The 21,228-nt window shown below is 38.2% G+C and overlaps 5 protein-coding genes across 8 annotated transcripts; 2 read left to right on the top strand and 3 right to left on the bottom strand.

Moving 5' to 3' along the window:
- The first annotated feature begins 908 nt into the window (after window positions 1–908).
- Window positions 909–8,263, top strand: LOC104814593 (pentatricopeptide repeat-containing protein At1g63330-like). 4 transcript variants are annotated; one of them, XM_010542708.1, is made up of 2 exons: window positions 909–969; window positions 1,374–3,657. In XM_010542708.1, the coding sequence occupies exon 2, from the start codon at window positions 1,413–1,415 to the stop codon at window positions 3,435–3,437; it is 2,025 nt and encodes a 674-aa protein (XP_010541010.1). In that variant the 5' UTR covers window positions 909–969; window positions 1,374–1,412; the 3' UTR covers window positions 3,438–3,657. The 4 variants fall into 4 exon arrangements, with proteins under 4 accessions (XP_010541010.1, XP_010541011.1, XP_019058202.1 ...); XM_010542709.1 differs by having other exon boundaries at window positions 922–997; XM_019202657.1 differs by lacking the exon at window positions 909–969 and adding an exon at window positions 7,456–8,263 and having other exon boundaries at window positions 1,318–2,849.
- A 1,327-nt stretch (window positions 8,264–9,590) lies between these two features.
- LOC104814592 (glucan endo-1,3-beta-glucosidase 12) lies at window positions 9,591–12,445 on the top strand. The gene is made up of 5 exons (XM_010542706.2): window positions 9,591–9,911; window positions 10,297–11,133; window positions 11,272–11,769; window positions 11,927–11,969; window positions 12,068–12,445. Exons 1-5 carry the CDS (start codon window positions 9,851–9,853, stop codon window positions 12,234–12,236), a joined length of 1,608 nt encoding a protein of 535 aa, XP_010541008.1. The 5' UTR covers window positions 9,591–9,850; the 3' UTR covers window positions 12,237–12,445.
- Window positions 12,446–12,565: 120 nt separating this feature from the next.
- Window positions 12,566–14,292, bottom strand: LOC104814591 (profilin-2). Its single transcript, XM_010542705.2, has 3 exons — window positions 13,937–14,292; window positions 13,168–13,305; window positions 12,566–13,000 (listed from the first exon to the last, which is right to left on the bottom strand). The coding sequence occupies exons 1-3, from the start codon at window positions 14,057–14,059 to the stop codon at window positions 12,866–12,868; spliced, it is 396 nt and encodes a 131-aa protein (XP_010541007.1). The 5' UTR covers window positions 14,060–14,292; the 3' UTR covers window positions 12,566–12,865.
- A 788-nt stretch (window positions 14,293–15,080) lies between these two features.
- On the bottom strand, window positions 15,081–16,974 carry LOC104814590 (profilin-4). Its single transcript, XM_010542704.1, has 3 exons — window positions 16,771–16,974; window positions 15,828–15,965; window positions 15,081–15,450 (listed from the first exon to the last, which is right to left on the bottom strand). The coding sequence occupies exons 1-3, from the start codon at window positions 16,900–16,902 to the stop codon at window positions 15,316–15,318; spliced, it is 405 nt and encodes a 134-aa protein (XP_010541006.1). The 5' UTR covers window positions 16,903–16,974; the 3' UTR covers window positions 15,081–15,315.
- A 717-nt stretch (window positions 16,975–17,691) lies between these two features.
- LOC104814589 (derlin-1) lies at window positions 17,692–20,115 on the bottom strand. The gene is made up of 7 exons (XM_010542703.1): window positions 19,993–20,115; window positions 19,095–19,230; window positions 18,939–19,012; window positions 18,761–18,854; window positions 18,442–18,570; window positions 18,195–18,355; window positions 17,692–18,029 (listed from the first exon to the last, which is right to left on the bottom strand). Exons 1-7 carry the CDS (start codon window positions 20,007–20,009, stop codon window positions 17,876–17,878), a joined length of 765 nt encoding a protein of 254 aa, XP_010541005.1. The 5' UTR covers window positions 20,010–20,115; the 3' UTR covers window positions 17,692–17,875.
- Window positions 20,116–21,228: the final 1,113 nt, after the last annotated feature.

Raw genomic sequence — 21,228 nt, 5'->3', positions numbered from 1 at the left:
TCTTTCCCTGATTTTATTTGACGAGCAATGAGCGATTTCTAGTTATATATCCTTTGGTATTTTCCTATTTGAACAGGCTTGTAGAGTATGTTTTGCAGTAATGTGGCCTTAATCTCAAAAAAAAATTTAAATGTTTCGTAAAAAAAATTTAGAAAAAAAAAAGGTTTTGGGGGTATTACAAAGATTTAATTTGACGTATTTACATTCATATTTTAAACTATGATTTGTCTAGGGAATGGAGCGTTATGGGGTAATACACAAAATGTATAGAACTTAAAAAAAAGAGTTATTGGATCGTGTGAGATACAGGAGATGATGATGATGATGACTCGAGATCAGAAACAGCAGCCGGAGAAGAGGGGTTTCCACAACGATCTTCTTCCATGGATACGTCGTCGTTTTCCTTCACCGTGTCAACCATTCATGACGTCGTTTCTGAGTTCTCTGATCTCTCACAGCCATATATACACACACACCACAGCACATAGATAAGTATATACATATACATGCATATAATCTTCGGGTGATAATTAAGAGATAATATCGGTCTTTCCAAATAACCGGTGGATAACGTTTGACCTTTATTTCCTCAGATATGGGAAGTATATCATCAACTCTATCGGGGAGGAAACAGTGGCTGGAGTGACTTAAGATATTATCATCACTATAACACAGAAGCAATGAATTGTCTTTTGTTTTTTTTATTTTTCCTTTCTTGGTTTAAAAAACTAGTTATGATTAAATTTATTTCAAATCCATTCGTTTTATATTATATAATAAAGTTTGTATATTATTATAACTTTTACTCGCTTTATATTTTAATGTGATTAAAAATTTATTCGATCAACTACGTTACATTTTGTGTTTTAGAGAGAGAAAGGATCAGTGAGAAGCAAGAAACCAGAGAAAAGGAGAGTTAGAGAGAGAGAGAAGCAGATGGGGAGGAAGCCATGGAAGCTGATCTTATCGGTTTGTGTTCTGTCTCTGGTCTTTCCGGGTATGCCTTTTTTCTTCTTCTTCCCCATTCACCCATTTCTCTTTCTTCTCAGTTATGGCTCCTTTTGTGAGCTGATCTGAATTTCTTCTTCTTTATCCAAAAGCTTCGCACTTTCTCTGCTTTGATTCTGATAAGCTTTCTGGGTTTCGTCATTTATCAAAGTACCATTTGGTCGATTGTTTCCATTTCTTTTCTTGTACCGGAGCTCTGCGAATAGAGAACAAAACCCTTTAAAATACAGGTTTATCCCTAACTTTTTATCATAATTACGGTAATGCCATTAGGTTTGTTAAAGCCCCTCGGACCTTATTTTTCTCCTTTTCGACACTCTTATCAGACATTTCCAAGTCTTCAAATTTCTCTCGTCTCCTTTCAGTGACTTGGTCAGGGTTTCTCCATCATTCTCGTTCGTAAGATGACGCTAATGGTCTGGAGAATGGCTGCTTTCGCATCTGCTTCTGCTTCAGGTTTTGCTCATATTCATCCCCTAGAGAGAGGTACTCTGAACAATTTCTTGCATTGTTCATCTGTTTTATGTTGTCGGAGATCGGCTTTTTCCGGTGGTAGAGATTGCAGTACGTCTTACAGAGAGAGATTGAGATGTGGGTTTCATGATTGTCATGTGGAGGATGCCATTGATTTGTTCGGTCAGATGGTTCGGTCTCGTCCCTTACCTCCCGTCGTTGATTTCAATAAATTATTTTCTATCATCATGAAGACCAAACGGTATGATGTTGTGATTTCGCTCTCCAAGAGAATGGAATTGCTTGGGGTTTCACATGATATCTACTCTTTTAACATTCTGATCAACTGTTTCTGCCGCTCTCGTCAAGTGTTTTTGGGCTTATCTGTTGTGGCAAAAATCTTGAAACTCGGATACAAGCCTGATGTAGTCACATACGACACCCTAGCTTATGGGTTCTGTATCCAAGGCAATATTTCCGATGCGTTAAGTTTGGTTGACCAAATGTTGAAAGAGGGATACAAGCCTAATGTAATCACATACAACACCTTAGCTCATGGGCTTTGTATCCATGGCAAGATTTCCGTTGCGTTAAGCTTGGTTGACCAAATGGTGAAAGAGGGATACAAGCCTAATGTGGTCACATATACCATCCTAGTTCATGGGTTCTGTATCCAAGGCAAGATTTCCGCTGCGTTAAGCTTGGTTGACCAAATGGTGAAAGAGGGATACCAGCCTAATGTGGTCACATACAACACTTTGATCAACGGATTTTGTCTTGAGAGTAGAATTTCCGAAGCATTGAGTTTGCTTGATGAGATGATGCTAACTATGGATTGTCAACCCGACATAGTCACATATGCCGTTGTTATAAAAGGGGTTTGCAAGTTAGGGGATTATGATTTGGCCTTGAATTTGCTCATGAAGATGGAGGAAATGCGTATTGACGTCAATGTCATAATTTATAATATGATAATTGATTGTCTTTGCAAAGCTGGACACATGGACGATGCATTAAACCTTTTTGGGAAGATGGAGAACGTCGGGATTGTACCAGATGTTGTTACATACACCTCTTTGATAAACGACCTTTCCAAGTTTGGTAGATGGGATGATGTTGCCCGATTGTTGAGTGAGATGGTTGAAATGAAAATTAACCCTAATGTTGTCACTTTTAGTGTATTAATCGATGCCCTCTGTAAAGAGGGAAAGTTTCTGGAGGCCGAGGAATTGTGCGAGGAGATGATCCAAAGTGGGCTAGTTCCGAATACGGTTACTTATAATTCTATGATAAACGGTTACTGCAAGGCTAATAGGGTCGGTGAGGGTATGAATCTCTTTTATGAGATGTCTCGAAGAGGCTTGGTTGCTGATACAATTACATATAGCATTCTCATCCAAGGGTTTTATCGGGTGGGCAAGCTTGATGCTGCCCAAAAGCTTTTCCTGGAGATGCAATGTAAGGGACATCATCCTAATCTTGTAACTTACAGCATTTTGCTTGATGGCCTTTGTAAGAATGGGAAAACAGAGAAGGCACTTGGCCTATATAATGATCTGGAAAAGAGTGGGATTGAGCTTCATATATCTTCCCATAATGTCATTATGCATGGTTTGTGCAAGGTTGGGAGGGTTGACGAGGCGTTGATACTATTTAATAGGCTTCTTGATAAAGGGGTGAAACCGGATGTTATCACGTATAATATAATGATTTCCGGACTTTGCGGAAAAAGTTCATTCTGTGAAGTCGAAACGGTGATTGGGAAGATGAAGGAGGCTGGTTGTTTTCCTGACGATCGTATATATAACGTATTGATTAGGAGTTGTCTCAGGAATGGCTTTCTTTCGATGGCTATCGAGCTGACGCGAGAAATGCGGAGCAATGGGTTTTCTATACATGCATCGACCTCAGGTATGATAATAGATATGGTATCTCAAGGTAGATTGGAAAACATGTTTTTGGATCTTCTCTCGTAGTAGTTGTAAGCACTAAAGGGCTGATGAGAAGAGGCAACATCGAATGGTTGTTTGTTTGAGTGTGTTTATAATCAAAACCTCCTTTGGTATCATCTGCTTAACGTGTTTGAGTGTCATGACCCCAGTTTACATTTATTTTGGTTTTGATACTTGTAATGTTCTTTTTTAAGCACAATACGTTGGCATAAACTTGTTTATTAGAAAAACATATTTATTCACATATGGAACTTCACAGTGAATATGAGTTTTCACTACGAAAAGCACAGTAACGGTATCTCGAAGCCCACTATGAAAATTTCCCCACTGCTTTCTACGGCCTTTCGATTGGAATAGCTTGATTATTTTAGGCCCATTTTATTGCCCCATGTGTTGGCTCATTCTAAAAATTATATTCATATCGAGGTATCAATTTCACTCCTTTGAAATGATTGCAAAACTGGATATTTTGGTTGATCTTTTAAAATTAGAGATTCTTGTAATGTCACTTAAATTTTGTTAAGATTTTTTAGGTTTATGTGCATACTTTTCGATAGCTCTCTCATAATCAAGGATACGACCAAAGGCAGAAAAAAAAAACAAATAATATGGGGAAATCTAACTGGAAAAGTGATTCATAATCAAGCCAACTCGTTGTGACCCGGAGTCCAACCGAGCCAACTCGGTCGGCTCACGAACCGACACAAAAAATAACTTTTTGTTGTAAAAATTGAAAATGCAAGTGGAAATGAAGGTAAAGATAAGGTTTAATTGATGATATAAAAAATTAAAATTCATGATACATTGGCGTTGGTATATGCATTTTGACTTTTTTATGTTGGTTACTTTATAACACTTTTTATGTTGGTTTAGTAATATGAGATTTTTTTTTGTTAATTTTTCTTCATTTGGATATGAATTTATGGTTCGATATGTTAAATATTTTATATTATTTTGAATGACTTTAATTATTGTCACGTGGATTTCAAATTATTAATTCGGATAATTAAGTAAATATGAGATGACTCGTATCTCGGATAATTTAATCTGGATCAGATTTTCTAGCTTGTAAAAAAATGGGTCGAATGCACTCAACCAAAAATGAGATGGCTTAAGACGATTCGCTCCGATCCAATCCGACAAAGTCATGTAATATAACAATATTTTTATAGATAAAATATCATAATTAAAAATGGGTGGTACATTTGGTAATTGGATATATGCAAAATGTACTCCGCCCAAGAACGAAATTTTTCCAATTTTTTTTTCATGCCAATTTTTTGTTTTATCTATATTAATTTATATTCTATTTAAATAATTTCTTTTAAAAATATATATTTTATAAAAAAAACTTTATATTCGTTCGATGTTGTCATTAAAAACTTAAATTAGTTTAAAAAATTACATTCAAATATTTTTAAATCATATTCGATTTTATTAACTGAAATATCAATTCCAGTTCATGATAAATCATAAACATGAATTAACAATTAATTAATAGATTCCATTATATAAAATTGTGAAAAGAAGCGAAATAGAAATGGAGAGATTCTTTGATCAGAGAGTGGGAAGTGTACCGTTAGATAGAAACAAGAGCAGAACACTGTTGTCACCCATGTTCTTGTCCTAAAAATATTTATTTATTTATTTCATTAATAATTAATTCAAAGAATATCTAAAGAAAATCTGCGAGAGAAACAGTAGTCATGGTAAAATCCGCACACTCAAAACAGAACAAACACCGGCTTCTTCCTATCTCTCTCTAGAACTCCGTGCTCTCACTACGGCTGGTATTTAGAGAGGGAGAGAGACCTGCCATTGTTGCTCAGAGAACGTTACATTACATTCTGTGTTTTAGAGAGAGAAAGGATCAGTGAGAAGCAAGAAACCAGAGAAAAGGAGAATTAGAGAGAGAGAAGCAGATGGGGAGGAAGCCATGGAAGCTGATCTTATCGGTTTGTGTTCTGTCTCTGGTCTCTCTGGGCATGCCTTTTTCTTCTTCTTCCCCATTCACCCATTTCTCTTTCTTCTCAGCCATGGCTCCTTTTGTGAGCTGATCTGAATTTCTTCTTCTTTATCCAAAAGCTTCGCACTTTCTCTGCTTTGATTCTGATAAGCTTTCTGGGTTTCGTCATTTATCAAAGTACCATTTGGTCGATTGTTTTCCATTTTCTCTTCTTGTACTGGAGCTCTGCGAACAGAGAACGAAACCCATTAAAATACAGGTTTATCCCTAACTTTTTATCATAATTACGGTAATGCCATTAGGTTTGTTAAAGCCCCTCGGACCTTATTTTCCTCCTTTTCGACACTCTTAGTCTTAGCAGACATTTCCAAGTCTTCAAATTTCTCTCGTCTCCTTTCAGTGACTTGGTCAGGGTTTCTCCATCATTCTCGTTCGTAAGATGACGCTAATGGTCTGGAGAATGGCTGCTTTCGCATCGCCTTCTGCTTCAGGTTTTGCTCATATTCATCCCCTAGAGAGAGGTACTCTGAACAATTTCTTGCATTGTTCATCTGTTTTATGTTGTCGGAGATCGGCTTTTTCCGGTGGTAGAGATTGCAGTACGTCTTACAGAGAGAGATTGAGATGTGGGTTTCATGATTGTCATGTGGAGAATGCCATTGATTTGTTCGGTCAGATGGTTCGGTCTCGTCCCTTACCTCCCGTCGTTGATTTCAGTAAATTATTGAGTTCTATCATGAAGACCAAACGGTATGATGTTGTGATTTCGCTCTCCAAGAGAATGGAATTGCTTGGGGTTTCACATGATATCTACTCTTTTAACATTCTGATCAAATGTTTCTGCCGTTCTGGTCAAGTGTTTTTGGGCTTATCTGTTATGGCAAAAATCTTGAAACTCAGCTACAAACCTAATGTAGTCACATACAACACACTAGCCCTTGGGTTCTGTATCCAAGGCAATATTTTCGCTGCGTTAAGTTTGGTTGACCAAATGGTGAAAGAGGGATACAAGCCTAATGTAATCACATACAACACCTTAGCTCATGGGTTTTGTATCCAAGGCAATATTTCCGTTGCGCTAAGTTTGGTTGACCAAATGGTGAAAGAGGGATACAAGCCTAATGTGGTCACATATACCATCCTAGTTCATGGACTCTGCATCCAAGGCAAGATTTCTGCTGCGTTAAGCTTGGTTGACCAAATGGTGAAAGAGGGATACGAGCCTAATGTGGTCACATTCACCACTTTGATCAACGGATTTTGTCTTGAGAGTAGAATTTCTGAAGCATTGAGTTTGCTTGATGAGATGATGCTAACTATGGATTGTCAACCCGACGTAGTCACATATGCCGTTGTTATAAATGGGGTTTGCAAGTTAGGGGATTATGATTTGGCGTTGACTTTGCTCATGAAGATGGAGGAAATGCGTATTGAAGTCAATGTCATAATTTATAGTATGATAATTGATTGTCTTTGCAAAGCTGGACGCATAGACGATGCATTGAACCTTTTTGGGAAGATGGGGGACGTCGGGATTGTACCAAATGTTGTTACATACACCTCTTTGATAAACGGCCTTTCCAAGTTTGGTAGATGGGATGATGTTGCCCGATTGTTGAGTGAGATGGTTGAAATGAAAATTAACCCTAATGTTGTCACTTTTAGTGTATTAATCGATGCCCTCTGTAAAGAGGGAAAGTTTCTGGAGGCCGAGGAATTGTGCGAGGAGATGATCCAAAGTGGGCTAGTTCCGAATACGTTTACTTATAATTCTATGATAAACGGTTACTGCAAGGCTAATAGGGTCGGTGAGGGTATGAATCTCTTTTATGAGATGTCTCGAAGAGGATTGGTTGCTGATACAATTACATATAACATTCTCATCCAAGGGTTTTATCGGGTGGGCAAGCTTGATGCTGCCCAAAAGCTTTTCCTGGAGATGCAGTGTAAGGGACATCATCCTGATCTTGTAACTTACAGCATTTTGCTTGATGGCCTTTGTAAGAATGGAAAAACAGAGAAGGCGCTTGGCCTATATAATGATCTGGAAAAGAGTGGGATTGAGCTTCGTATAACATTCTCATCCAAGGGTTTTATCGGGTGGGCAAGCTTGATGCTGCCCAAAAGCTTTTCCTGGAGATGCAGTGTAAGGGACATCATCCTGATCTTGTAACTTACAGCATTTTGCTTGATGGCCTTTGTAAGAATGGAAAAACAGAGAAGGCGCTTGGCCTATATAATGATCTGGAAAAGAGTGGGATTGAGCTTCGTATATCTTCCCATAATGTCATTATGCATGGTTTGTGCAAGGTTGGGAGGGTTGACGAGGCGTTGATACTATTTAATAGGCTTCTTGATAAAGGGGTGAAACCGGATGTTATCACGTATAATATAATGATTTCCGGACTTTGCGGAAAAAGTTCATTCTGTGAAGTCGAAACGGTGATTGGGAAGATGAAGGAGGCTGGTTGTTTTCCTGACGATCGTATATATAACGTATTGATTAGGAGTTGTCTCAGGAATGGCTTTCTTTCGATGGCTATCGAGCTGACGCGAGAAATGCGGAGCAATGGGTTTTCTATACATGCATCGACCTCAGGTATGATAATAGATATGGTATCTCAAGGTAGATTGGAAAACATGTTTTTGGATCTTCTCTCGTAGTAGTTGTAAGCACTAAAGGGCTGATGAGAAGAGGCAACATCGAATGGTTGTTTGTTTGAGTGTGTTTATAATCAAAACCTCCTTTGGTATCATCTGCTTAACGTGTTTGAGTGTCATGACCCCAGTTTACATTTATTTTGGTTTTGATACTTGTAATGTTCTTTTTTAAGCACAATACGTTGGCATAAACTTGTTTATTAGAAAAACATATTTATTCACATATGGAACTTCACAGTGAATATGAGTTTTCACTACGAAAAGCACAGTAACGGTATCTCGAAGCCCACTATGAAAATTTCCCCACTGCTTTCTACGGCCTTTCGATTGGAATAGCTTGATTATTTTAGGCCCATTTTATTGCCCCATGTGTTGGCTCATTCTAAAAATTATATTCATATCGAGGTATCAATTTCACTCCTTTGAAATGATTGCAAAACTGGATATTTTGGTTGATCTTTTAAAATTAGAGATTCTTGTAATGTCACTTAAATTTTGTTAAGATTTTTTTAGGTTTATATGCAAACTTTTCAATAGCTCGCGAACCGACACAAAAAATAACTTTTGTTGTAAAAATTTAAAATGCAAGTGGAAATGAAGGTAAAGATAAGGTGTAACTGATGATATAAAAAATTAAAATTCATGATATGTTGGCATTGGTTAGTTTATAACACTTTTCAATAGCTCTCTCATAATCAAGAATACGACCAAAGGTAACTGGAGAAGAATCTTACTATAATGATTACAAGTAAATTATGTTCTCATGAGAAGAACCTTTTTTGGTTTGGAATATATATATATATATAAAAAAGAGTATGTATGGTTTCATTGGAAAACAGCTTTTATTCGGTGGTCTCATTTTACAAATGTTCAATGTTTTCCCAAATAGTGATCAATATACAACAAAGTCATGTGATGTAATAACATTTTTATAGACAAAATATCATAATTAAGATTGAGTATTGCGAATTTTGCATACAATTTTTTCGTTATTATTAGATTTAATTGTTAATTATAAAAATATAGATATCTAGATAATTTTCATACCAATTTGTCGTTTTATCTGTATGTATTTATATTCCATTTAAAATTTTTCTTTACAATATAGTATATTTTATTAAAAAAAACTTTATATTCGATTCGATGTTGTCATTAAAAACTTAAATTAGTTTTAAAAAATTACATTCAAATATTTTTAAATCATATTCGATTTTGTTAACTGAAATATCAATTCCAGTTCGTGATAAATCATAAACATGAATTAACAATTAATTAATTAATAGATTCCATTATATAAAATTGTGAAAAGAAGCGAAATAGAAGTGGAGAGATTCTTTGATCAGAGAGTGGGAAATGTACCGTTAGATAGAAACAAAAGCAGAACACTGTAACCCATGTTCTTGTCCTAAAAACATTTGTTTATTTATTTCATTAATAATATATTCAAAGGATATCCAAAGAAAATCTGCGCGAGAAACAGTAGTAGTCTTTGTAAAATCTGCAAACCGAAACAGAACAAACATGCTCGGGAAACCAAAAAAATAAAGGGAAGAAAATCGCGGAATCGAGACCTTTCTATAAACCCAATTTTAAAATGCCCTCTGAAATCCGGAGCTCTGACACACTAACGCAAAAACCTCGCCTCTCCCTTTCTCTCTAGAACTCCGTGCTCTCACTACGGCTAGTATTTAGAGAGAGAGACCTGCTGTTGCTCAGAGAACGTTACATTCTGGGTTTTAGAGAGAGAAAGGATCAGTGCGAAGTAAGAAACCAGAGAAAAGGAGTTAGAGAGAGAAAGAGAGAGAAGCAGATGGGGAGGAAGCCATGGATGCTGATCTTCTCTGTTTGTGTTCTGTCTCTGGTCTTTCTGGGTATGCCTTCTTCTTCTTCCCCGTTCAATCATTTCTCTTACTTCTTTAGTTAGTTCCTCGGTTATGGCTTCTATTGTCTTTCACTTGTTTCCTTTTGTGGTTTTTTTTTTTCATTTCTGGGCTGAGTTGATCTGAATTTCTTTTTCTTTATCCAAAAGCTTTGCACTTTCTCTGCTTTGAATCTGATAAACTTTCTGGGTTTAGTCAAGTTTCGTCATTTGTCGAAGTCTCGATCTATTCCATGTCCGACTGCCTCTTCGTGTCTATGTTCATTACACTTTTCTGGAAACCTAAACATAAACCCTAATCCAATCCTTTGAAGGAAACCACGAATCTGTTGCTTTTCCATGAATAATGTCTTGATGGAATCTGAATTTACACGCAGATCTCAGTTCAGCAAGCACGATAGGGATATGCTATGGAAGAAACGCGGATAATCTCCCGAGCCCAGACAGAGTATCTGAGCTGATTCAACAACTTAGCATCAAATATGTCCGAATCTACGATGCAAACATTGATGTTCTCAAAGCTTTCTCGAACACAGGCGTCGAACTGATGATCGGTGTCCCGAATTCTGATCTTCTGGCATTTTCCCAGTTCCAATCCAATGTCGATTCATGGCTGAAGAACAATATCCTTCCGTATTACCCGGCCACGAAGATCAATTACATATCTGTCGGTCTTGAAGTCACTGAGGCACCGGACAATGCTACAGGTCTGGTCGTGCCTGCAATGAGAAACATTCATACAGCTCTGAGGAAAGCCGGTTTGGACAAGAAGATCAAAGTCTCCAGCTCGCATTCCCTCGCTGTCCTGTCCCGTTCGTTCCCTCCTTCTTCGGGGGCATTCGGTCGAAAGCACGAGGCTTTCTTGAAGCCGATGCTCGAGTTCTTGGCCGAGAATGATTCCCCCTTCATGATCGACTTGTATCCGTATTACGCGTTCAGAGATTCTGGGGGAAAAGTCCCGTTGGAATACGCTCTCTTCCAGTCATCTTCGCAAGTTGTTGATCCTTCCACCGGTTTGCTGTACACAAACATGTTCGATGCTCAGCTCGACGCCATCTATTTCGCCTTAACGGCGATGAACTTCCGTACCATCAAGGTTATGGTTACAGAGTCGGGCTGGCCGACAAAGGGTTCGCCCAGGGAGACAGCTGCTACACCCGAGAATGCCGTGACTTACAACACTAACCTTATTCGCCATGTCATCGGCGACTCGGGTATATCTCCTGACCTGCTGTCTTGATCTGAGTGTTGGTATTTGCATGCTAAACCACCTTAACCGAGTTTGATCTTCAGTTATTGGGTTGGATAACGGGTGAAGACGCATTGTTTACTTACCGTTTCTTTGTGAACAGGGACTCCTGCAAAGCCCGGGGAAGAGATAGATGTGTATGTATTCTCGCTGTTCAACGAGAATCGTAAACCCGGGATAGAGTCCGAGAGGAACTGGGGATTGTATTACCCGAATGGTAGCAGCATTTACAAGCTGGACTTCACGGGGAAAGATACAACCGCCATCGTTCCTCCTACGAATTCTTCGAGCTCGGGTCCTACAAACCCTACTCCTCCCGGTGGTGGTATCGGCACTAACATAACCACCATTGGGTCGGCGAAAAGATGGTGCATTGCTTCGTCTCAGGCTTCGGAAACAGATCTGCAGAGCGGATTGGACTGGGCGTGTGGCCCCGGGAATGTGGACTGTTCGGCCATTCAGGAGAGCCAGCCTTGTTTCGAGCCGGATACCGTCCTTTCGCATGCTTCTTACGCTTTCAATACCTACTTCCAGCAGAACGGGGCTACTGATATCGCTTGTAACTTCAGCGGGATCGGTGTTCTTATCGACAGGGACCCTAGTAAGTACACATTCACTCGTCCAACCCTAAACTCATTAAACCCTAAACCCTAAATAAACCCTAGCTAACTCGTTAAACCCTAAATAAACCCTAAACCAACGAGCTCTCCCAAACTTCATAATATATTCTTATTCGAATTGCTGAATTTTGTATGCAGGCTATGATAACTGCTTGTACATGATTGCTCCTGCCATTACAGGGTGAGAGTTCTTTTTCACTTAGTGGTTACTGTGCTCTTTTATATAACCACTAGAAAGAAACTGAACTCGTTTAGGGTTTTTCTGTGTGATTTTGGCAGATTGAACAAAACCCTGTCGGGGAATATAACGGCCATTGATTCGCCCATGGCTGCTCCGACATCAAGCAGTGAAGCATTCAGACAACGGGTTTCCATCGCTATCTCCGTTTTCCTGTCCTGCATCGTGACCATATCATTTCGGCTTTCGAACTCGGTTGCTCTGTTGTGACCTTGTGAGTCTGCTTTGAGATGAGAGCTCTTCCTTCTTCCTGTTGTCCTGAAATTGCTCCTCGCGTATTGTCATCAAACCATCAGTATGTATATTGTGATTGGCATTGCCTTTTTGAAACATTTTAGCATGTCAGCTAATCCGGTTTATGTTTGCTGAGTTTGGTTATCAAACCAAACCGAGGTTTTAACCAGGTTATTTTACCCGTATGATCATTTATACCAAGAAATCAGATCAGAATCACAATGAACCGGTTGATTGGTGGTACCAATGAATAACCAGCAATTATATGGGAGAATTATACTAAACCGGTGTTACTTCAATCCCCCAAAACAGAATTCCAAAGTTACATTCATATAAAGTGATGCAGAAATCCCAAACTGCTGCAACATTATAACATATATGGGGGAGACCCCCCAGAGAATTCACCAATCGGTATGGCAAGAAAAGGATCATCAAAACCATCACAAAGACTCCAAAGGGTCACAAACCCATCAAGCTGTTTCTTCTGTTCTTTTCATTCCCATAAATGCGCAATTTTTGGCATTATAATCAATCACAAATGAGACACAATAGTTGGTTTAACAAAAAGAACCTGAAAACCCAAAAGGGCAGGACAGCTTCATTTCTTAAAGACCAGACTCGATGAGGTAGTCGCCAAGCCTTTCCACGACCATGTTGCATTGGCCCGGAGTCATTGGCTCATCATAGATGCCAATCACTAGGGCTTGATTAGTCTTCTTGATAGTGACTCCCCCAGGTCCCTGAAAACACAAGCAAGCCAGAAAAAAATGAATTTCTGATGATAAAAAACTTATCGAGATTGCTAAATTCCGATCCTTTGATTCTCTAACTCCATAAAGATCGATATGCAGGAATGTTTTACTTTGTAATATAATTTGATCCAACGAATAGATGCAAGTTCATTTACCTTCTTTCCTCGGATGACAGCTCCTGGCTCACCTTGGATAACCATATATTTGGTCCCACCAAGAAATAAGCCGGTAGGAGCAAGAGTTCCGGGTTCATCAAAGTCCTTCATGATCGCAGTTATTTCTTCGGACTTGAACTAAACAAAAAGCAATGAGCTCGAGTTGATTAGGGAACAATAACATCGAAAGAACAAGCTTCGGATTCAGAGAATCAGACAACGGGGGAAATAAACGACAGAGATTCTCCACAGAAACAAACAATCAGATGGGTGATGATCCTAAGACCGAGCTTCTGGTATGGTCCAGAAGATCTATTCTGAGGTTCTAATGCAGAAATCAGAAGAGGACGGTGGAGAAAGGAATAAATTTCGGGAAGATTCCTCCCTTTAGTCCGATGCATTTGGGGAAACCACAAGATACTGGTTCACTGTCAAACCTAGGGCAAGCATATGCAATACAAATACATATACACCCGCATATATGATGTTTTATATGTATATTGACGCCTATGCAGGATAACTCTATCGGCACCATACGAAGAATCCAGAAGCATTGATTTGAACAGAACCAAGGAAACACCATCGAAACAAACCAATTGAATCATGTGACTACAAAAAAAGAACAGATTCCGCCACTTCAATTCGAGAGAATCAGACCGGATCCGAGCTTTCCCAGATCCGATCACGAAAATTCCCAAACAGAGACCAATCAGATTGATCCAAAAGCTTCGGAAAACGGATCGAAAACGCGAAACAAGAGAAGAAATACCTGAGGGAAACCGGAGCTCTGAGCCCAGACACTGCCGTCTTGGCCGAGGATTGCGGCGGCGGCGAGGCGGTTGCCTTCGACATCGCACATCAAGTGGTCATCGACGTACGATTGCCACGACATCTTCTCCTCCTCCTCCCTCTCCTTCTTCTTTCTCGCTTTTTTTTTTCCTGTGTTCTTACACGGAAGCGTTTTCGCGAGAAAATGAAACGGCAATCGGGAGAATATTTTTCTAATGTAAATACACCGAATAAATTAAATAATTCGGATTGATAATAACCATTTACGTATACATAAGCATGCTCATATTTATATTTCGAAATTATATATTGTGTTTCGAATAAGATATCCTCCTCTTAAATCTTCGAAATTCGAATAATAATGAAATTCGTAGGCAAGATGAATTTGTTGTCACTGGACAGAGTGTATGGTTGTCAAAGGTTTCAATCAAAGTATAACGTGTGCCAACTTGAATATGCCATTATTTTGGTCCCACGCTACCTGTTTTATTATTTTCAACATGTTAAATATTTAAATTAAAAATAGTACTGAATAAATAAGATTTTATTTATTAAAACTCAAGGTAAAACACTCTACGGTATTAATATTTAATGTCAAATGCAAAATTGTTAAAGAAAACTTTATTCTTTTTTTTTTGGGTGGAAATTATTCCTATATTCTCATATTACATAAATGTTTTTCAATTTTATTTTTCTAAAATGTGTGTAGGAGAAATGATTTAACAGATACGAATCGCTATCTTCATCATGAGCTGTTGCTACAGTTGCGACCTCTCAAGGATAGATGGGATCTAATGATTTTTCTCGACAAGCCTTTTTTTTTTTTTTTTGCAAAAGGTGAAGAATGATTCTGATTTAAGAGCTGTGTCCACTTGAAAAAAAAGGGAAAAAATTATTAAAGTCGATCCTTTTAAGTTTAGGGTTTTAATTGATCATGTGAAGTGGACCAATCTATTCACACGATGGTTTTGTTTTCTTTCAAAATCCTTGTACGCCCTTTTATAGGTCTGAATTGTATGATTTATCTATATTTATGGTGTGTGTTTGTGTCTAATAATGTATGACCACCACAGTTTGTGCTTCAACCGACTGTACATAACGAAAGTTTTCAAAACCATAATGTGTATATATATATGTAATAAAAGAGTAAGGAAAAAAAATAAAAATCAACAAAGACAAGCGGAAACGCTTGGAGGAAAGAAAGAGAAGTTGTCTATAATCTTCACTTCACACGGCTGTTGTGTTATTAAGGGAAGAAACACCGAGAAGAAACAAGAACCATTTCAAAAATAAAACAAGAAAGGAAAAATGGCAAGTATATATAAAGAGAGAAGGCCGACGGGAACAGAGGGGAGGTGTTTAGAGGTCCTGTTCGATGAGGTAATCTCCCAACCTCTCGACGACCATGTTGCACTGTCCTGGGGTGACAGGCTCTTCGTAGATCCCGAACACTAGCGCCTGCCCCGTCTTCTTTATGGTTACCCCTCCTGATCCCTGCCACCCACATACATCCCCTCTCTACTCATTTCCATTCTTCCTCATGCATCAAAACTATGGGTGACCATTTCGGGTTCCACTACAGGGTTTAGTTCGGTTATTTCGGTTTTAGAAAAACTATAACCATTCGGTTTTTAAATTGAATTCAGTTCGGTTCGGTTCCATTCTATTTCAGTTCGGATCTAGTTTCAAGTTTCAAATAAATTTTCGATTTTTTCGATTATATTTTTTATTCATTTTTTCCGGTTTTAAAAAAAGTCATAACCATTCGGTTTTTATATAAGATTTGATTCAGTTACGGTTTAACCAAATTAACCACCCCTGATCAAAAGCAATCACCAAGACGATCAAGGTGGCATAGATTATGACTTTACCTTCTTGCCACGGATAACAGCCCCGGGCTCACCCTGGATGACCATGTACTTTGCTCCTCCGAGGTGTAAACCTGTAGGGGCGAGGTATCCCGGCTCGTCGAAATCTTTCATTATTCCAGTGATTTCGTCAGGCTTGAGCTGTTCAAATAGATGATGATGATGATGATGATAATTAGCCTCTTTATCCAACTGCAATATACTTTTATTTTCTAACATTCAACCATCAAGATGCTTTAAAAACCCCACTAGTGTTTTCAAAATTATACGAATCGGTGTTTATGTGAAGACATGCCAACACGGAAGATAAGCGATTTGTTCATCTCTGTTTTTAAGATGTTGTCATTCATTCCATTACGTTGCAAATGCAATCGAAGAAGAAGAAGTGAAATACCCAACATGAAATCTAGAATGGCTTACCCAGAACTACACCAAGCAAATAAGTTTTTGACAGATTTAGAATTGTCTGGATCCGGACTGACTCAACGTTCACTATTCACAAATACAAAGGCCATTCTACGCATAACAATAACATCGCCGCTGATTTCAACAAAAATGCCTCAAACCAATTGAAAACGAAAATAACTCTAGATACACGGACATTCAAAATAAAAAAACTACATCCTCTGGCCGATCGATAGACACAAAAGCCATGCAAAACATATTCAAAGAAACACATGAAATCAAAACCATCAATCTGATCTTGATAACAGATACCCGAACATAAATCACTACATGAAACATTGCGATCAAGCATATCGACGGAAACAAGGGAAAAAAATCTTTCGATTACGAAGAAACCGGTCTATCCAATCAAAAACACGATCCGGTTACCAACCAAAATAACGGAACACCGATCAGATCGGAACATACGAACAAAATCAAATCGAAACCTCGGAACCAGAAGAAATTCAAACATATGAAACGGCGAAGAAAGATGGTTCACCTGAGGGAAGTTAGCGCTCTGAGCCCAGACGCTGCCGTCATGTCCGACGATTGCGGCGGCGGTGAGGTGATGGCCCTGTCCATCGCCGACATCGCACATCAAATGCTCATCAACGTAGGTCTGCCACGACATTGCTTCGATCTCTTCTTCTTCCTCCCGGCGATTGTCGAATTTTTTTCTCTCGACTCTGAGCGTATTGTGAAAACGGGGACGAATTCGTCGTTCGATAAATAGGGAGCGAAGGCAATGCGGGTAAGAAGAAATGTGAACCGTTGGATCGAAAAGACGTATTCTTATCCGTCCATTTATTTATTTAAAAAATTATTTAAATTTTAATTAGTGCTACTCACGTCTCGCCTTTGTTATAGCTTGGCATTATTTAAATGGCTGCCACGTGTCTTTTGGCCCTTGGCCGGTTTGTTCCTATTTATATCGAGTAACGACCACGATAAAATTTTCAGGATATTAAAATTCCATAAATTTATTTAAAATTTGTGGAACAATTTTATATGTTGTTCTTACGAAATTCAACATACGATTGTTTTAGTGTATAAATTAAAATCAACATGTTTTTTGGAATATCATTTTGATACTTTTGTGGTCTAATCATATTTGATTGTATATAGCATGTTTCATTTTAGAGGTTGGCAACATATTTTTTTTTTCACTTATTTCATTTTAAAAATTTATTTATTTCAGGTCATATTAAAATAAAAGCTATCAGGATATTGGAATGGTTTTCTGCATTGTGTAATGAAATATACCTTTTCTACAAGTTCATCAAACGGTCCTTGAAGATCATTTCATTATTTCATCCGTGAAACAGAAAGAAAGATATTTAAAAAAAAAATAGAACCTAGAATGTGCCAAAAACACACTCATATATATATATATATATATATATATATATATATATATATATATATATCCAATGCTTTCTTCCTAAAAGCTATAAGCCAACAACAAGAACTGTTATTCTCAAACACAAAAGTATTCATTTCTATCAGAAACTTACCTCTGGTTAATTGACAAAGTGGATAATGTCTGAAGAACACTTAAGGAATGATGAAACTGATGCGAACATCATAGTAACCAGGAGAATTTTTCAATCACTGAGACGGTATGATCTCCCTCTGAAAGCCGCGTTTGAGCTCTCGGGTGGGGCGCTTCCCCTAGAAGGAGCTCCTCCTCCACTTCCTCCTCCTCCTCCTCGAGCGATTCCCGGAGCTCCAATTCGCCACTTCGCCACCAGATTATGCCTACCGAGAAAGTTAAGGATGTTTCCCAATTCCCGAACATATCACAGATTCACAGAAGAATAGCAAGGTAACTTAATGGGATAATCTCCAATATAAATGTGTGTGAAGTAGAGTTTCTGTACTCTTGACAGATCATCCGTCTTATCAGCACTGAGTTAAGGATACACCCATTTCGGGGTTTTAAGGTAATTCTTTCCGGTGGCGAGAGGATGGAGCACAGTCAGGAAGTAGTAGAGATGCCCGGCAATGATGCCAATAAGATCTGGCATGATTTTGGACCCGAAAATAACATCCAATGCCAGCATTGCCCACGGGAGATAGAAAGCCTGAGATTGGAACCCATTTCAATTCACTTGTCAGGTTATACTCGGGTGGAATCTGGATGAGCTTACAGAGAAAAAGTCATCAGTACCTTAAGACTGACGAGGCCGTAGATATTGATGTTGGCATTTGGGAATTCTCTGCTCCAGAGATATAGGAGCATAAACACCAGTGATACGCCAAGGAAAGGGGACCAGAAAAAGGGTATGAACGATAAAACCTGGAAATTGTCCAAGGATAATGGTAAAACCAATATGAACAGTATATGCATGTCATGCTTCAGATTATTTCATTTTAGGATCTCTTCGGATTTCGTAAAGCTTACTCATTATATAACATAAAAGAACCTTTGCCATCTCATAAAAGTGAGCTGGTTAGAGTTATAAAACTTAACGGAGAAGTTTATATACCAATAATGTCAAGGACCCGAATATCATCATCCACAGAAAGTCTGCTGTTCGCCTTTCAAACGGTCCCTTTTCCAGTTGAACTCCATATCTTGCTCTGCTCAATCATTTCAGCAAGGATGTTAAACGGAACATGATGAAACACACATCGTGAAATCTTAGATAAACCAGCGATACTCACATCATCAATAGACGGATCCCGAAATTGATTGAGAACCCACCGAGGAAAAAGAAATTTGTTATCAACCTCCACACCTGCAAACAGATCAAATTGAAATTTGAAACACTAGTTAGCATAAACACACAAATTTTCAAGGGGAAAGCAAATTTCTTTTACCTGGAACTGCTTAATTGCCAGTTCAGGAATCAAAGCGAGATGAACATGATTCAGTAAGCCCAACTGATAGGCTGTTGTGGCCAGGACACACAAAGTACCGTAAGCCTTTGTTATAGGTGGAAGCGAGTTATAATATCTGCATTTCAACGTAACAAATAACAACTGTCACAAGAAACAACTTGAAGGATAATATTATGTACTTCGGGATTATATGCACAATAGGCAGCCATATACTCGAAACAAGGACAACACCACTAAGATCCACTAAAGGAAGAACCTTGTCATAACAATAACGTAGTACACGTATTCAGCTGAGCATCAAAGAGACACGAAAAGGGTGGACTTGAACACGAAATTTCTCCAAGCTAAGAACACTTATCAGAACCAGGGATGGGCTAACATCAAATAGCTGCAAGCATTATCGATATTTCGATATTCCACATGTGATGGGCGACGAAACCATGATTTCTAGGTGTATTATTGTTTCAACCTCCATAAGTTGTAAAGAATCTTCACCCAAAACGATCCAAAAAGGAGTTTGGATCCAAGGAAACAAGCCCTCGATTCTTGATAAACTTCGATAAGTTATGAGAAGCCATAATGAAGAAATTCCTACACTTAAATCGCAGAAACTAGGAATGCTGATTCGGGTCACTTGAAAATCCGAGATAAATCGAACAACATCGATAGCATAGTTCAGCCCAGAGAATCGCGTGATATGAACAGAACTGGAATGATTTATAACCTAAACAAGCTAAAGGAAACCAAATGGGCATATGATAGAATCCAGAAACCTCTGACCTAAGGAAACAAATTTCCAGAACTATGTCGACCGAATCGAATCGAACGAACACAAAAAACAACCAGACGGAAATCGAGAGAGAAGAAGAGGAATTACTCAGCCGGAGAAGACATGTCGGCGCCGGTGTCGGAAATACGAGGTCTGGTCCCGATTAAAGATCCGGCGGATTCAGAACGACGAAAAGGAAAGCGCGTCCCACACAACCCCGGGGCGTTCCCGGTGGTTCTAATCAAGTGAATAACCCCTGCGTGGGCGCTGCGTAAGTCGACCAATAACATTTTGCCACGTCAACAATTAATTTGAAATTGCTGACTTGGCGCACCTCTATTGGTTTAATGGCATGGAAATTCAGTTGGATTTTTTTTTTCATTAGAAATGCATATGTTGGATGAATTCCTACATATCTAAAAGTTAGATATTAGTATTAAGAATAATTTTTTAATAAACATATAAGAATTCAATCAGGTAGTCGTCATTTGATTTTTGCATGTATCAGCATTTTGATGACCTTGTCTGATTTTATTAAATGCATTAAATTACATATTCAGCATATTGGGATGTGAACTGGACTCTTCTGGGCCTATCCATTTGACTGGGCCACAAGCAAACCTTCATGGGCCGACTACTGTTACATTTTTATTTACACACATACACATAATATATATATATATATGCGCATACACATACATTCAAACACTTACAAAAGTCACTGCAATATATATTCTTTTTTGATAAAGTACAATATATCTTCTTTTCATGGAAAATAAATATAAACCGAATATCTACAATTATTAAAAAACCAGAAACCCATTAACAAAATTCATATACTATTAAATATGAATAAAATGGTATATTCATCATAATAATAATAATAAATACACTAGATAAAACATATATTTGGGGACCTATCAATTTAACAACACCTAATATATAACGATTGATTTGAATTGCAATCAAACGGAGAGAAACTATATTTTTTTAGTGAAGACAAAAAAACAAATGAGATTAGGTCATTCATTCATACCAAAACTTTTTTCAAGGACATTTTTTTTTATATACACAGGGTAGGGATTAATTAAACGCGAGATTAAGGGTTTTAATTGTGATTAGTCACGCTAATAAACCATTGATTAGTTCCATGTGGCTGTCGGGTAATCCTCCCAAAGACTTTTTTTGCTGACGTCAACCTACTTTGCAACCTCTCCTAATCATTTGTTAACAATAACTCAAGGATGGTTTACCATCTTTATCCATTAATTATAGGTTGACTAATACCCGTGAATGGAACAATCCTTGAGGTCAATATTTTACCTGGACCCAGAGACGAACTCA

Source organism: Tarenaya hassleriana, unplaced genomic scaffold (genome assembly GCF_000463585.1).
Source record: "Tarenaya hassleriana unplaced genomic scaffold, ASM46358v1 Cleome21, whole genome shotgun sequence".
NCBI classification, from domain to species: Eukaryota; Viridiplantae; Streptophyta; class Magnoliopsida; order Brassicales; family Cleomaceae; genus Tarenaya; species Tarenaya hassleriana.
Note: the sequence above shows the minus strand (reverse complement) of the source record. Positions and strands in the feature narration are given on the sequence as shown.

Excerpts from the sequence above, each read along its gene's own strand:
- LOC104814593 (XM_019202657.1), top strand. The coding sequence starts at position 1,413 with ATGACGCTAATGGTCTGGAGAATGGCTGCTTTCGCATCTGCTTCTGCT. Across the intron at positions 2,850-7,455 it reads CTGATACAATTACATATAGC|ATTCTCATCCAAGGGTTTTA; the intron begins ATTCTCATCCAA and ends GCTTCGTATAAC.
- LOC104814592 (XM_010542706.2), top strand. The coding sequence starts at position 9,851 with ATGGGGAGGAAGCCATGGATGCTGATCTTCTCTGTTTGTGTTCTGTCT. Across the intron at positions 11,770-11,926 it reads TCTTATCGACAGGGACCCTA|GCTATGATAACTGCTTGTAC; the intron begins GTAAGTACACAT and ends TTTTGTATGCAG. Across the intron at positions 11,970-12,067 it reads ATTGCTCCTGCCATTACAGG|ATTGAACAAAACCCTGTCGG; the intron begins GTGAGAGTTCTT and ends TGATTTTGGCAG.
- LOC104814591 (XM_010542705.2), bottom strand. The coding sequence starts at position 14,059 with ATGTCGTGGCAATCGTACGTCGATGACCACTTGATGTGCGATGTCGAA. Across the intron at positions 13,306-13,936 it reads AGAGCTCCGGTTTCCCTCAG|TTCAAGTCCGAAGAAATAAC; the intron begins GTATTTCTTCTC and ends CTTTTTGTTTAG. Across the intron at positions 13,001-13,167 it reads CTGTCATCCGAGGAAAGAAG|GGACCTGGGGGAGTCACTAT; the intron begins GTAAATGAACTT and ends TTGTGTTTTCAG.
- LOC104814590 (XM_010542704.1), bottom strand. The coding sequence starts at position 16,902 with ATGTCGTGGCAGACCTACGTTGATGAGCATTTGATGTGCGATGTCGGC. Across the intron at positions 15,966-16,770 it reads AGAGCGCTAACTTCCCTCAG|CTCAAGCCTGACGAAATCAC; the intron begins GTGAACCATCTT and ends CTATTTGAACAG. Across the intron at positions 15,451-15,827 it reads CTGTTATCCGTGGCAAGAAG|GGATCAGGAGGGGTAACCAT; the intron begins GTAAAGTCATAA and ends TGTGGGTGGCAG.
- LOC104814589 (XM_010542703.1), bottom strand. Across the intron at positions 19,013-19,094 it reads TGGCAATTAAGCAGTTCCAG|GTGTGGAGGTTGATAACAAA; the intron begins GTAAAAGAAATT and ends ATCTGTTTGCAG. Across the intron at positions 18,855-18,938 it reads GGGATCCGTCTATTGATGAT|AGCAAGATATGGAGTTCAAC; the intron begins GTGAGTATCGCT and ends ATGATTGAGCAG.